Source organism: Periplaneta americana, chromosome 2 (genome assembly GCF_040183065.1).
Source record: "Periplaneta americana isolate PAMFEO1 chromosome 2, P.americana_PAMFEO1_priV1, whole genome shotgun sequence".
NCBI classification, from domain to species: Eukaryota; Metazoa; Arthropoda; class Insecta; order Blattodea; family Blattidae; genus Periplaneta; species Periplaneta americana.
The window spans coordinates 123,576,637-123,591,755 of NC_091118.1; the positions used below are offsets into that span (position 1 = coordinate 123,576,637).

The 15,119-nt window shown below is 34.7% G+C and overlaps 1 protein-coding gene and 1 pseudogene across 1 annotated transcript in view; one reads left to right on the forward strand and one right to left on the reverse strand.

The window, feature by feature from the left end:
* The window catches only part of LOC138694558 (interleukin-1 receptor-associated kinase 4-like), a 42,389-nt gene extending 34,287 nt beyond the window's left edge, over positions 1 to 8,102 (forward strand). The window contains exons 9-11 of the mRNA XM_069818418.1: positions 3,363 to 3,512; positions 3,598 to 3,660; positions 4,326 to 8,102. Coding sequence (XP_069674519.1) covers positions 3,363 to 3,512; positions 3,598 to 3,660; positions 4,326 to 4,556 — 444 coding nt within the window. The 3' untranslated portion in view covers positions 4,557 to 8,102. The remainder of the gene's footprint in view (positions 1 to 3,362; positions 3,513 to 3,597; positions 3,661 to 4,325) is intronic.
* A 3,446-nt stretch (positions 8,103 to 11,548) lies between these two features.
* On the reverse strand, positions 11,549 to 12,866 carry LOC138695181 (uncharacterized; annotated as a pseudogene).
* Between the last annotated feature and the right edge of the window lie 2,253 nt (positions 12,867 to 15,119).

The following is a 15,119-nucleotide window of genomic DNA, read 5'->3' on the forward strand; positions in this document are numbered from 1 at the left end:
AGTTTTGCAACAAACTACTTCATCCATTCCAGAATGCCGCATTTTTTTTCAAAACACTGTCGGTTTTAGCTGCATTTTTTTCATCATCTCCTAAAAGATCAGAAAACTCAAGGAATTTATGAACAAGAAACTTCCAAAAGTAGCACCAACTAGATTGAATTTTACATCTCGGCTTGTAAATACAGTAAAGGAATACAGAGAAAAACGGACTGCTTTCTTTAAAAATATCATTTGTAATGACTGGGATGATGCTGTAATTGTGCAGGGTGAAGGATATTTGAATTTTTTCACACAGTTTCAGAATATATTTATTCTTGAAGTCTATGCTAGAGTGTTCGCACATACAGATGTGCTCTACAATATTCTTCAGACAAAAAGTCTAGACATAGCATACTACTTGCAAGAGGTATCAAAGTTAAAAAAATACTATATCCCAGTTGAGACGTAGTGGGTCCATATGGAGTAATATGGAAAATGAAAATTCTTCAGCCAATACAATGGAACCACCATTAAAGCGAAGAAAAGGAGATGATGAATTGAAATACAGGCAGCTGTACTGCAGCATACTAGATCGTATGCACATGGAAATTACTGACAGATTTTCTGATTATGGAAAGCTTCAGTTCACACATCTTCTAGATTCTCAAAAATTTTCTGCTTATAGAGAAAACTTCCCGAATGAGGCACTAAACAAATTATTTCAGTCCTATAACAGTCACTTTGATCAAGTACGTTTGAAAAATGAATTAAGTGTAATATATTCAGCAGAAGTCTTTGATTTTTCGAACAAACCTATCCATGAAATATTATCTGCCATGTATGAAAACCAGCTGAACCAAGTTATTCCTGAAGTCCTTAAATTGGCAACATTAATTGTGACAATACCAGCTACGTCAGCATCTGTAGAAAGAACATTTTCTGCGTTGAAGAGAATAAAATCCTACTGTAGATCAACTCATACACAAGAACGTTTATCCGGCTTGGCACTAATATCCATTGAAAAGTCGTTTCTACAGAAACTTTGCAAGTGGCCCAACTGTAATTTCAATGACGAAGTCATCAAAGTATTTTCGTCCCAATCAAGACTTCTGGAATTCACATAAATATGTAAGGAATTTTATTATAGGGTTTTTAAAATATATTTTGTGTAATAATAGGTTCAGTGGTAGCCCAAACCCTTTAACCAGCATACGCCACTGCAATTTATATCTTGTGTTGGACAAGCCCATGGTCCAGATGACACGGGTTTTGTCTGGGTGCTCCAGTTCCCCCGTGGCATCCCAACAAAAATCTCCATCTCATCTCATCGTGGGTATAACATAGACCAACTTCCTATGATGCATCCTGGGCAGTGATTCTGTTGGTAAATTGATCTACAGAACTGGCTTCATGTGGGTGAATGACGAAATGCCAAGTACCCGCCATTACTTAAAAAAAATTCATTCATAGCATTCCGTCCAAGGACAGGTCTTTCACTGCAAACCCAGCTTTCTCCAGTCTTTCCTATTTTCTGCCTTTCTCTTAGTCTCCTCATATGATCCATATATCTTAATATCGTCTATCATCAGAAATCTTCTTCTACCCCGAACTCTTCTCCCGTTCACCATTCCTGCCAGTGCATTCTTTAGTAGGCAGTTTCTTCTCAGCCAGTGACCCAACCAAATTCTATTCCTCTTTCTGATCAGTTTCAGCATCATTCTTTCTTCACCTACTTTTTCCAATACAGCTTCATTTCTTATTCTGTCTGTCCATTTCACATGCTCCATTCTTCTCCACATACACATTTCAAATGCTTCTATTCGCTTATGTACTTCGTCGTAATGTCCACATTTTTGCCCCATACAAAGCACTTCGCTAGTTTCTTCTTTAGTTCTTTTTCCAGAGGTCTGCACAACATGCTCCATTAATAGAAATATGAGGAATTTAATTAGATCAGACTGGAAGTTGTCAATAAGGAATTGTGCTTGTTACGTAGAGATGATGTGTCGTCCAAACCCTTCCGAATTTCTTAAAGTTTTCTTTCAGTGCTCTTTGTCTAACATTAATGGGAAAGTTGAAAAAAAAAAAAAAAAAAGGATCTGGTCCACTAGGAGAGAATGAAGCCCTCCTTTGTTCAGGCATCAGCCTCTTAGTTACGTATAACATGAGTATGGCCAGGTACTCGCTTATTGACTTTTATTATTCCTTAGGGCATTGTTTTCAAACTTGTTTGAGTCCACAGGTCTCTTGTTCTCTTGTCTCTGCTCTAAATTCCCTTGGCTTCCCTGCATCACAAAATACTTAATTTTTTATATCTGTACGCATTTTTTTTAATAGGCAGTCTTTCCGTTGATTGGATAAAATGTATGTAAATTGCTATATTTATATGAAAAGTTGAAGAGTACATTCATTCTCATAACACGTGATTGTAATCCTGCCATAATTCTTTGATGATGGCTCTAAAAGAAGTCCATGATGTCCCAAGGAGCGACATTATACAGTTTGAAAACCATTGACTTAGTGTGTTCCTACAATCTTCAAGCAGCCTGGAGAAGCTCTCAAACTTATGGAACCAAAATGAGTCTGGCTGTTAGAATTAATGTAAATATTCACATATCTGTATTTTATTCTCTGATTCTCCAAAGCACTAGCTAGAATTGTCTACTTCAAAAACTATTGTTTGTGTTGTAGTCAAAAGAAAACAATTTTTTCATTGAGGTTTTAGGTCGTAGATGCCAGCCCTGGTAGTTGCTTATGAAGTTGCCAGTAAGCCCAATGGACACAAACACGCACATGACACACACATAGTCTCAAACGTATGCACACAGTTCCCAGAAGCGAAAGTGAATCTCTGCTTCTCAGAACTATTTTAACCAAACAGAGATTAAGTTAATCCATCATTATCATCCACGTGGAATGTCCCTTTTTTAGGTCTTTGTCTGAAAAACTTTGTTGGAATGTTGAAACTTGGTCATGGACAGTGGATTTTAAAGGGTCATAAAATTATTAGGATGACTTCCCCAGGAGAAAAGTAAAGTTGTGAGTTCTGTAGTATAGATTTACAACATGCAAAAGAATCTAGAAAGCTCAAGGCAAAATTTGTTGGTAATTTTTGTCCGTGTTGAATTTCAACATTGAATAACTTTTGTTGTTGAAAGTGTTAAATAAAATACAACAGTTACTACTATTACTACTATAACTACTACTGCTGCCACTGCTAATTGAAACAGTGTTTTGTCTTTTCAGTCAGCACCAGATTTATTTCGCAAGCTATAAATTTACGAAAGACACCTCCTGATTTACTGCCCTTGTAGTTATTCTAACAGCTTATGTTTTTCTTATGAATTCAATTTGGGATAAGAAGAAGTATTGTATTTTTTCAGTTAGGAGATTTTGGATTAGTGCGTCTTGGCCAACAACATGGCAACACATTAACAATGACAACTACTGTGCTGGGGACGTCTGCTTACATGGCACCAGAAGCCTTCAGAGGTGATGTGTCTATCAAACTAGATACATTCAGCTATGGTGTGGTAAGTTGGTAATTAGAACTGAGTGATTACATAAGTGATGTGACAGTAACCAAAATACTTACAATTTCATCTTTTGGTATTTCAGGTATTGTTAGAAATTCTGACAGGATTACCACCATATGATGAAAAACGGGAAGGTCATGATCTGGTAAGTCAACAACTTTATAATCTCCTTTATTTAATCTTTTGAATTTGTTAACTTTGAGAAAGCTTTTCACCGAATTGGCAGAATGAAACTATTCGAAGTAATGCTAAATAAAAGCTACACTTCATTCTTATTAGAATGGTCAGAAATTTATATGGACCCACAAAAATAACTATTAAAACAGAAATAACAGAAGAATTAACAGTGAGCAACTTGGACAGACATTTCTTTCATCACACCCTCTTTAACATACATAGTATTATAAGGAAGTGAAAGGAAATGTGGACTCTGGTATACAAACCTCATAAACAAGTGTAAGAAGAATGTGAACGCTGGTATTCAATGCAGTGGGACAAAACATAATATAGGTTTCTATTCATTTATGTGTACCCTATCGTCTCCTTCAGTCTGCAAGGTTATTTCTCTTCCACTCTATAAATAGAATGCACATTGCAGTTATGCATGTTCTAAATCTAACTAAGCAGACAATCTGTGTGAGCTCACATGAGATATGAGTCATAATTATGGTTGTTATATAGTGTTAAAACTGTGATTAACTATTGCGTTCAGTATATCAAGGCAAGAATTAATATATATAAAATTATATATGTGTAAGAATGCACATATGTAAAACATTAAACTAATTCGTTTTGTTTTGTTTTTTGCAGGTGACTCATGTTGAAGCCATGTGTGAAGAAGATGGTTGCATCAGTGTTCTACTAGATAAGCAAGCAGGGGACTGGGGAAGATCGAGGAGTAATGAAAACACGCAAGTATATAATCTTGCAGATAGCCTTTATTCTGTTGCATTGAACTGTATTGAGGACAACAGACAGAGACGTCCGAACATGGCTGTTGTTGTTAAAGCTTTAGAAGAAATTGATGGCTATGTAACGTAACATTTTAACTGTGATTATGTTCTATTAATGTTTAGGATTTTCCTTTGAGGCTACTTTCGTTATACAGGTTGGAAGTGATGTAACTATGTAGATTGAAGGGGACAATAGAATACATTAAAATAAATAAGAAACCTATGAAGGATTTTGTAATTTAAATGCATAGTTATTTAGTAAATTAAAATGAAGGTCTGCGTATTTTTGCAACAGCAGCTTGCTGTCTCACATATGAAAGCACATGTGCACTCTGTCTGAACAGTACAATTCTGTCCCTTAGTTACTCCAGTAGGGTTGCCAGACATAATAATGGCAGGAAATAATGATACATCTGAATCTTTTAATTTAATTAGCAAGGAAACCATTCATTTTATTGAAAAACTAAAAGTTTCTCTAATGATAAGAGTAAAAATTGGAATCGTAAAGGTAGTACTTATCGAGTGAAACAGTGTTAACATTTATTGGAAAATTATTTTTTTCTGAGTGCTAAGTATTCATTTGGGATTAATATGGTATTAGAATTTTTTGTTGTCTTCTATCCAAGGAAGAAGCTGTTAAAATCTGCATAGTTATGTTACTTCCACCTTGTATTTTAGATTATTCTCTGAAAGGAACAGAAAATGGTTTAATTTGATAGAGGAACTGCAAGCAGATTGTAATGATGTGGGTTTCAAACATAACTAGAAGCAATTTTTTTTTTTGTAATATTAGGTTACAATTGGACATTGTGGTGAGGAATAGCCTTCTTTGTCCTTCACCCTGTTAACTTCTAAACACCTCAGGTTACCTGACACTGTTAACCGAATTTCGCAATTTTTAGAGGATATATTTTATCATCCATATATCTCTATTTATATTGAAGTAAATTTATCGTTACTGGAACACTGTCATATCAGTTCATATTTAAATTATTCTCAAGGTGATTATCTGAATCTTTATTCTATTATATACAATTATGATTGGAACAGTATATATCAGACTACTGATGTAAACACTGCTGCAAATTCTTTGTCTGAAATTATAAACAATGCTATATCCACTGTAGTGTATTCAGTTGTTTTTTACGAGAAATGAGGGGTATTTTGATCGGTGTTCATTATAGATGCCTGTTGTTAGTAGCCAGACTTGGGGTGTAGTCAATATATACTGCAGGGCTGTCTCTTCTGCAACTGGTACTGAAGATTTTAATTTACTTCTTTTGTGGTTTATGGATGGACAGTATAGAAGAATGTGTTCCAGATCTTCATCATGATTATTACACCACAGACACTGATATTGCTTATGAATGATTCACAATCAATATCACCCTTAATGACTTTACAAAAAAATAAATAATCAAGATCCTGACATCTGGTAAACAAACTACCGCAATTGAAATATTTGCAATTAATCTCATATTTATAATCGGAATTTGGTAAATTTTCAACAGACCATTGTGAAATTGAATTAATGTCATTTTTTAGAATTTGACAATCAGCCGAACTATTAATTTTACGAAAGATTTTGAGATCATCTGCAAATAAAAGGCAGCTAGAACTTATTCTTTTACTTATATCATTTATAAATAATAAAAATAAGAGAGGTCCCAATGTAGACCCTTGAGGAACTCCACATAAACTATTAAATGGAACCGAGAGAGAATTACCTAGTCAAACACAAGATTCGCAATTTCTAGAGAGTGATCGCAAATTTAACTATACTGTTATTGACATTAGTAAAAATCATATCAAGAAGATTTTTATTAGTAATGGTAGAGTTACTTTGATTTAATCCAAGAATATAAATCCTTGGCCTTAATTTTAGAGCAATAATGAGTGTCATTAAGATTAAAACCAGTTGACCAGTCCATACCAAGACTATTGAAATCACCAAGGATTACTATTCTAAAATTATGAGTGTCAAGATTTTTTTCAAGAAAATTAAGATAAGATTTTAAGTGATCGTGATCTGTATCAGGAGAGAAATAATGGTTACCAATTAACAGATTAAAACCGTCAGCCATTCTAATTTCAACCCAAACACATTCACTAATAATTTCTAAGTCAAAACGCCTTCTTGTAAAATGTAACTGGTTGCTAATCGCTGTTAGGACACCACCACCTCTTTTTTTGTTAGTGTCGTCAAACAGTCTGTCTGCACGAAACACAGTATAATTATTAGGAAATAAATTTGAATTAATAACTGACTCAGATAACCATGTTTCAGTGAGACAGATAATGAGATCATTATTACTCACTATATTTTGAAAAATTTAATTAACTTTAGTATTAAATCCACGAACATTTTGGTAGAAAATCTCAAGATGATTAATAGAACTGAACATTGAAAATGAAAGCGAGCAAGACTAAGACTAAGAGGCGTTTCCCTGAGAATCAACGGAGTTCGAATTGGCAGAATGCGTAAAATGCTGCTCAGGCTTTAGTTTACCATAAAAAGGTGCAATTAGGCAACCTGCAGGCCAAACTTCAGGATTGTTAATGGAATCAAAATCCCTCACATCAACAGTGATGTGGAAGGATGAATATGATAGATATTTAATTTTTAGTTTAGTTACAGCGAGAGATCTTAGCTGAAGTTGATTCTTCAGAGAGTCCTCTATATTGTTTGTGTTGACTTTGGAACTAAATCTCGAAACAAATAGAGATTTAGTTTTTATTCTCTCAGGGGCCATTTCAATGTTAGTCGTAGCCAATGTTCCAACTTTAGGTTCTCTTTTTTATATTTTTACGAGATACCAATTGAAAACCTTAGGATTCGTTGGCGGAAGTTGAAGCATTGGCCTGATTAAGTTCAAGATTGTTATGTCTAACTGTAACAAGAGGAGTTGTAGACGCAGACTTCCTTGTTGCTGATGTATCAGAATTACAAGTATGTGAGTTGTCAGCAGCTTTGTTCTCTGACACTACCCTTACTGTATGACTTCTTAATGGGGTCATTAGATCAAACAGAATTAGTAGAATTAATTTGATCAGAGATTAAAGGGCAGCCACCCTTAGACAATAATTCAGACAATTGCTCTTTAAGAAGAACATTTTTGCTTTTCAGCTCGTTCATGTCTTTCTCTAGATTCTTTACATAAACCAATATATCACTCACCATGTCCAATAGCGAGACACTATTAAGTCTTACTGTTTCTATTTGTACTGCAAGCCCATCGTATGACGATGGAAAGTTCGGAAGAACTAATTCACGGGTAGGTGAGATCACCTTCTTCTCCCCAGGTTGAATGGATCGCACTGGTATGTTGTCTCCTTGCGAAGATTTCAAAACACTTACACATTTCCGGCACTTATAAGAAGAACTTCCACTTTGCATGAAAATGTCAAATTGTGCTTCGCCAATGTTAAGGCAATCGAGATGAAATCGAAGACCACAGGGTCCCGCACATTTAAGAAACTTCTGTCTTCCGCAGAAGGCTGAATTACAAATTGTACAGATATCCTTGCTTGGTGCCATAGCAATACAAGCAGCGAGATACTGACTATGCTATATAATTCAGGCAGCTACTCACTAGAACAACCGTTTTTTTTTTAAGCCACTTTTTATTATATCGTTCTCACATTATACATAAAATATGAATGAATACAACAATAAACGTAAATTAATGTCTAAGTTTAACACTTTCCCTGTGATCTTGAACCGTTATTATTATTACAAATCACTGATCTACAATGTCAATGAAACTGCCAAACATAATCTTGTGTTGACTGTGCTGTCGTGTCTTCCACCGTGTCTGTTTGAGAAAATCCAAATATACAGCCTTGTCTAAAGCTCCATGATTTTGCAACACGTGATAAATTGTATTACCTAAAAGCCACAAGATGGCGTTTAGTCTAGGACGGGGTGAAATTTGAAAATCGGGACGAAGGAACTTCTCGGGTGAACAGTTGATTAAACCTAGTTTCCATACATAGCTCGTGGCAGTTTCAAAAATGTCAATAACTGAAGAACATGTTGAGATGCGGTGCAGAATAGTGTCCTGTTGTTGACACGAGGGGCAAACTTCCGTTGGACTCAACCTGATAGAGAAAAGGCGAGTGCGTGTGGCCACCACATCATGTACTGCCTTAAACCAGGTGGAGCGGACATCAAAAGACAAAGCAGGGGAGCTGATGTTATGCCAGAGTCGATCATAATTCACATTGGTAGGAGCGATTCGTTGTATACGCATTTGTAGTGGAGGAGACCTTCCTTTAATATTCTGGTACACTAACTGTACAAGTCTCATATTCGGATCTGCCCCTAGTGAGTCCATGTAACACCATTCCAGCAAATAAACTTGAAGATATTGTAACGACCATGGGATTGCATGAAGATCAGGTGGATTTCGAAGGTCCGATTTAAGTGACCAATGTTGGAGCCATGCTGCTGAGTAACAAGCATTAGAAAGTTGAATCCTTCTCCCTCTGCTTAAGAATAACGCAAGACATTTGTCTATGACATGTATTAAGCCAATACCACCTCGTGATGGACTGCAGGTTAATGTTGACATAGGCACCTGAAACACACAACCTCTCCAAATATACCACGAAATTGCACAATTAATTTGTCGTGCATAAGCATTTGTTAATGGTAACACTTGAGCTAAATACCAACACTTGGACAGTATATACGTCTGTACAGCCCAGCTTCGTTGATATAAACACAAATCGCGAAAATATAAGTCTTGCGCTGTTACTTTAATCTTTTGAACAATTTCCTTCCAATTGAGATGTATCATCTCTCCTATAGAAGCCGAAAATACAATCCCAAGAATTTTGATGGTCTTCACTGTTTGCAGTGGGGGTATCTGCGGAAGCACTTGCCACTGTCCTATCGGAAGAATCTTGAATTTTTGCTCGTTGATACGTAGCCCTGAAATGTTACTGAATTAATTCAAAATAGTTTTAAGTTGTTCAACATCCTTTTCATTTGAAAGCAAAACACTGACGTCATCCGCATACGCAACTACCACTAACTTCTGTTCCCTGAGGGAAATACCAGTAATAGAATTATGCAATTTACATATAAGTGGATTAAGTACAAAAGTAAACAATAACATAGAAAGAGGACAGCCTTGTCTAATAGATTTAGTGATATTGATCGTTGGTGAACGAAAACCATTGATTTGAATCTGACTATTAATTCCACTATAAAGACATTTGGTATAGGAGATAAAAGTGTCACTGAAACCGTACCATGCTAGACACTGGAACATGAAATATGATTCACGTTGTCGAAGGCACGTTCAAAATCGATGGAACACAATAATCTCTTGATTTTATCTTCAAGCGAAGTAGCAACACAATCTCTCAGGGAACACACCACATCAAAGATAGTCCGCTCAGACGAGCCACAGTACTGTGCTGGATGCAGGAGCTTACTTAGAAGCGGTTTTATGTGGTTGGCTAATATTCTAGCTATAATTTTATAGTCATATGTGAGCAATGTAATAGGCCTGTAATCATGCACGGTGACCACATCGATTTTTTTCTTAATAAGAACAATAATACCTTTCTGTTGCGATGCACAGAGTTTCTTCCAATGTAGAATTGCATTTATCACTGTTGTTAAGTCCTCCTTAATTATTTCTCAGCAGGTTAAATAAAATTCTAGTGGAATTCCATCATTTCCGGGTGTTCTTGAGCACTTACCTTGACAAAGCTCTGTATAAACTTCTTCTTTAGTGACTGGCTGTTCAAGCAATAGGTTTTCTTCTTCTGATACAGTATTGATCTTTACTGAATCAAAATATCGTAGAGAAGGGGAATTGTGGGATTTTTTTTTTAAATATTGCTAAAATGCAACAGAAATGCGTTACTTATGTCATGTTGTGTAGTATAGTGTTGGTCTGTGTTGTCTTGAATTTTCCTGATCATGGTAGAGCATTTTCTTTTATGTGTCTGTATAAGATGGAAGAGGTTGATTCTTTCGTCTGTTATGGGAGGGATTAGTCCGCTTCGAATTTTTAAGCTCTCCATTCGCTGTCTAAGAATTTCCAAAATTTTAGCTTTATATTTGTTGAGTTGAGTGCGTCGTTCTGAGTATGATATGGACATCGGCATGATATTGAAGATAAGTTTGTCTTTGGAAATAATTCTTTAATTGGGTTTTAATATAATATTCCCACCAATTTACTACATCATGATATTCGGATTTCTTCTTCGACCATTCAGTCCACAACTGCTGTAGCTCTTCCATTACTTGTGGGCTTTGAAGACACCTTGTGTTCATTTTCCAGTAGGGACGTCCAAATATCAAAAACAACATATTCATTTCAAGATGCATTATGACCGCTGAGTGATCAGAAAAGGCTACAGGAATGATCTTAATTCGTCGAATGTTTGGAGCTATCGACCGATGAACATAAAAACGATCTAATCTAGCAGCAGAATTACTAGCCACATATGTATAACCAACATTATTATGCTTCATTAACCAGGCATCACTCATTTGTAGTCCTGTCACCAAACGCTGCAGTGTATTGCTAGATCGGTACTCTCCCGCACAATCTTGTGGATGGAGTAAACAATTAAAATCTCCTCCAAACACATAAGCATCATTCAGGGAACGCATGAGATAGGGAACATCTGTTTGAAAAAATTCATTTCTCTCTTGCCGTTTATTGCTACCTGAAGGAGCATAAATATTAACGAAACCATAACCATTGAAACGTCCACAAATATCTCTACCAGAGGGAAGTTGTACAACTGATTGGAGATTAATTCCAGCTCTGGTAATGAGCGCTGTACCCAACCGAGAAGTGTACCTAGATTCACATATGATGTATAATTATTATAAGGACGAAAAATCTGCAGTGGATACCTCTTGAAGGAAAAGAATATCAACATCGTGCTCCACTAAAAAGCGTTTCAATGCATAAAGTTTTGTGGGCGAGGAATTATTATTGAAATTCACAGTGGCAATACTTATAGTAATAGTCATCACTTTAGCCAATAGCAGAACAAACTTCAACAACATGTTGCACAATGCACAACCAGTAATCGTTGGTCAAAGATCTAGTCAACTGGACGTAATAGTGGAAATCCTAGTTTACTGCCTTCTCCTTTGTAAGGGTGAGAACGATGCTTAGGAGAATTACTGCTTTTAGCCAATTTCTTAACACCAATCTCCTGTGACGAGGACTTGTTTGTCGATCCAGGATCTTGCTTTTCTTGTTGCATTGCTTCATTCCAATCCTCTGGAACTGATGCTGTTGCTCTCCGAATTTCTTCAGGATCCTTTGAATCACCTGTAGTAACTGGAACAATGTCGACAGGATTCTTCTGTCCATTGGCAGAACACTCACCAGTGTCAGAAGATTCCATTGCTTTATATTTTTTCACTGGTTGCTCATGAAGAATATTGGATGCTGAATCTGTTTCCGAGTCACCCTGTTCTATCGTCATAGTCACCGTCTTATCAGACACTGCACTACTCTTTTGTGTTATTGATTTCTTTGACAATGAATTACTCTCGTGCATTAATTTTGTATCCGAAATACCAATAGATGCTTGTTTTTCGGATAAACTATCAGTCCCATTTTCAGATGAAACACTAGTCATAGTAGGAGTTGTCGCTGCTGTGGAATCACTAGGGGAAGGAATCAAGTCACTCAGTGTAAAACGTGTTCGAGATTGTATCGTCACAGGCGCTTTTATATTCCTATTAGAATAAGCTTGCCGTATATGAGCTGTACTTCCACAAGAAAAACACGTAAGTTCCTGCCCAGGGTAAGTTACATAGGCTTCGTGACCGGCTATGACAATCGACGAAGGTACGACCTTGTTTAATACCATGTGTGTAATGCGTATACCGGTATAGACATTATATCGGAATTTTGATGACCACTTTTCATTTTCTATATATTGCACTTTCCCATAGTTCTGTAGCACGTTTTGTATTCTTTCATTTGACACTTCTGGTGGTATGTTGAGCACTCGTACCATAACGACTTCTTCGTCTGCAGGAGTTATTTGACTGTCACATTATCTCCATTCATAAGTTTAACGGATGATGATCCAGTATGTTGTTGCAGGTAATGTTCATAACTAATTTTATTTGTAAGTTTAATATACACTGCATTTTGTTTCCCTACTAACTGAATAGCTTGTATTTCCGTGTCTTTGATACGTAACCCTTCTTCTATCCATCTATGTATGTCAAATGCTGTTGGACGCGTTTCCTCTTTATTAAATATTGCTTTTAAAGTATTTTCCCTTTTAACTGCACTATTCATGTTTCACTACAAGGTTATCGAAACAAACGCACAATGTAACACTCACTCACGGACTATGTACGACACACAATGTTACCTGCTCGGCTGTCGCCAGCAAACTGCCGTTCAGCATTACGGCTGACGACTGAATAATAATAATAATAATAATAATTATTATTTTTTTATTTTTTTTATTTTATTTACTAATATTTATTGTGCTGTACAACAGCCTAGGGCCAATAACATTTCAGCACAAGATTTACAGTGTACAAGGAATAACAAATGTGCATACAAATAAATAATTATTAAAATTACAGACAAATACAAATAAACAGTAATGACAAAATTGAATAGATACCAAAATACAAATAATACTTATTAAAATTAGTACAGTGAGATAATTAAAATAATGGCAATTAAATAAAATGAATTACAAATGAATTAATAAAATCATATAAATGAAGACTGGAATCATATAAGTAGTATTGTAAAGATATGCAAATGACGAGAATAGTATGATACACATCTCAACAAATGGCATAAATTAATAAAACTGATATAAAAACTCAAAAAGTATATACTACACATTAAATGGATCCAAGTTCAATCCATGCAAATTAGCATATTTTATACATCTGCAGACCGGAGAGATAGTTTTAGAATTTCTATTATAAAACATTTTATGAAATCTTAAACCCTTAGCAGGAATACGAAGACTGATATTGCTTATGAATGATTCACAATCAATATCACCCTTAATGACTTTACAAAAAAATAAATAATCAAGATCCTGACGTCTGATAAACAAACTACCGCAATTGAAATATTTGCAATTAATATCATATTTATAATCGGAATTTGGTAAAAATCTATAAGAACACAAGGAAATAAATTTTCTTTGAATATTCTCCAATTTAGCAGAGTTAGTGGAAGTAATGGAGTTCCATACAACAGATGCATATTCAAGCTTGGATCTAACCAATGTATAGTATAAAATTAATAAACACATAGGAGTAGAAAAAGAATAAGTTATAGATCTAATTAGACGAAGCATTCTTAAAGAATGGGTATAAATATATTGCACATGATCATGGAAATATAATTTTGAATCAAGTAAGACACCAAGATCTCTAATACAATCTTTCTTAGTAATTATGACATTACTAAGAGAATAATTAAATTTTAGGGAAGTAGTTGTCCATGAGAAGGAAATAACAAAAGTTTTGGATTGGTTAATTTTCATTCCATTTTCAACAGACCATTGTGAAATTGAATTAATGTCATTTTTTAGAATTTGACAATCAGCCGAACTATTAATAATAATAATAATAATAATAATAATAATAATAATAATAATAATAATAATAATAATAATATATTTATTTTATTTATTTACTAATATTTATTGTGCTGTACAACAGCCTGGGGCCAATAACAGTTCAGCACAAGATTTACAGTGTACAAGGAATAACCAAACAGTGCATACAAATAATTATTAAAATTACAGACAAATGCAAATAAACAATAATGACAAAATGAATAGATAACAAAAACAGTGCATACAAATAATTATTAAAATTAGAGACAAATACAAACAAACAATAATGACAAAATGAATAGATAATTACAAAAATACATGATACAGAAAAGCTAAAAACAACATGAATGAAGTTGAAATGAATATGCTTAATATAAGAATAGCCAAACAACAAACTATACATTAAACGGATCTGAATTAATATAATATAAATTGGCAGCTTTCATGCATCTGACAACTGGAGAGAGAGATTTAGGTTTATAGGTATAAAAAATTTTTTGATATCTTAAACCATTCGAAAGGGCCCGAAGGTAGATATTGCTTATGAAGGATTCACAATCAATATCACCCTTTAAGGCCTTACAAAAGAATAAGTAGTCAAGTTCAAGACGTCTAGCATAAAGGCTAGAAAAGTTAAAATATTTACAAGTACGCTCATAATTGAAAACAGATGAATTTGGTAAAAACCTAAAAGCACATAGGGACATAAATGTTCTTTGGATGATTTCCAATTTACCCGAATCAGTAGAAGTAATAGAATTCCAGGTTTAGATCTGATTAATGTATAGTATAGAATTACAAGAGTAGCTGGAGTAGAAAAAGAATAAGTTATAGACCTTATAAGTCCGAGCATTCTAATGGAATGATTATAAATATGTTGGACATGATTATGAAAATGTAATTTGCTATCAAGTAGAACTCCCAGGTCTCTAATACAGTCTTTCCTTATTATGTTGATATTATTAAGAGTGTAATTAAATTTAAGAGAAGTGGTTTTTCTAGAGAAGGAAATGACAAAAGTTTTCAATTCATTATTTTCATTCCATTATCAGCA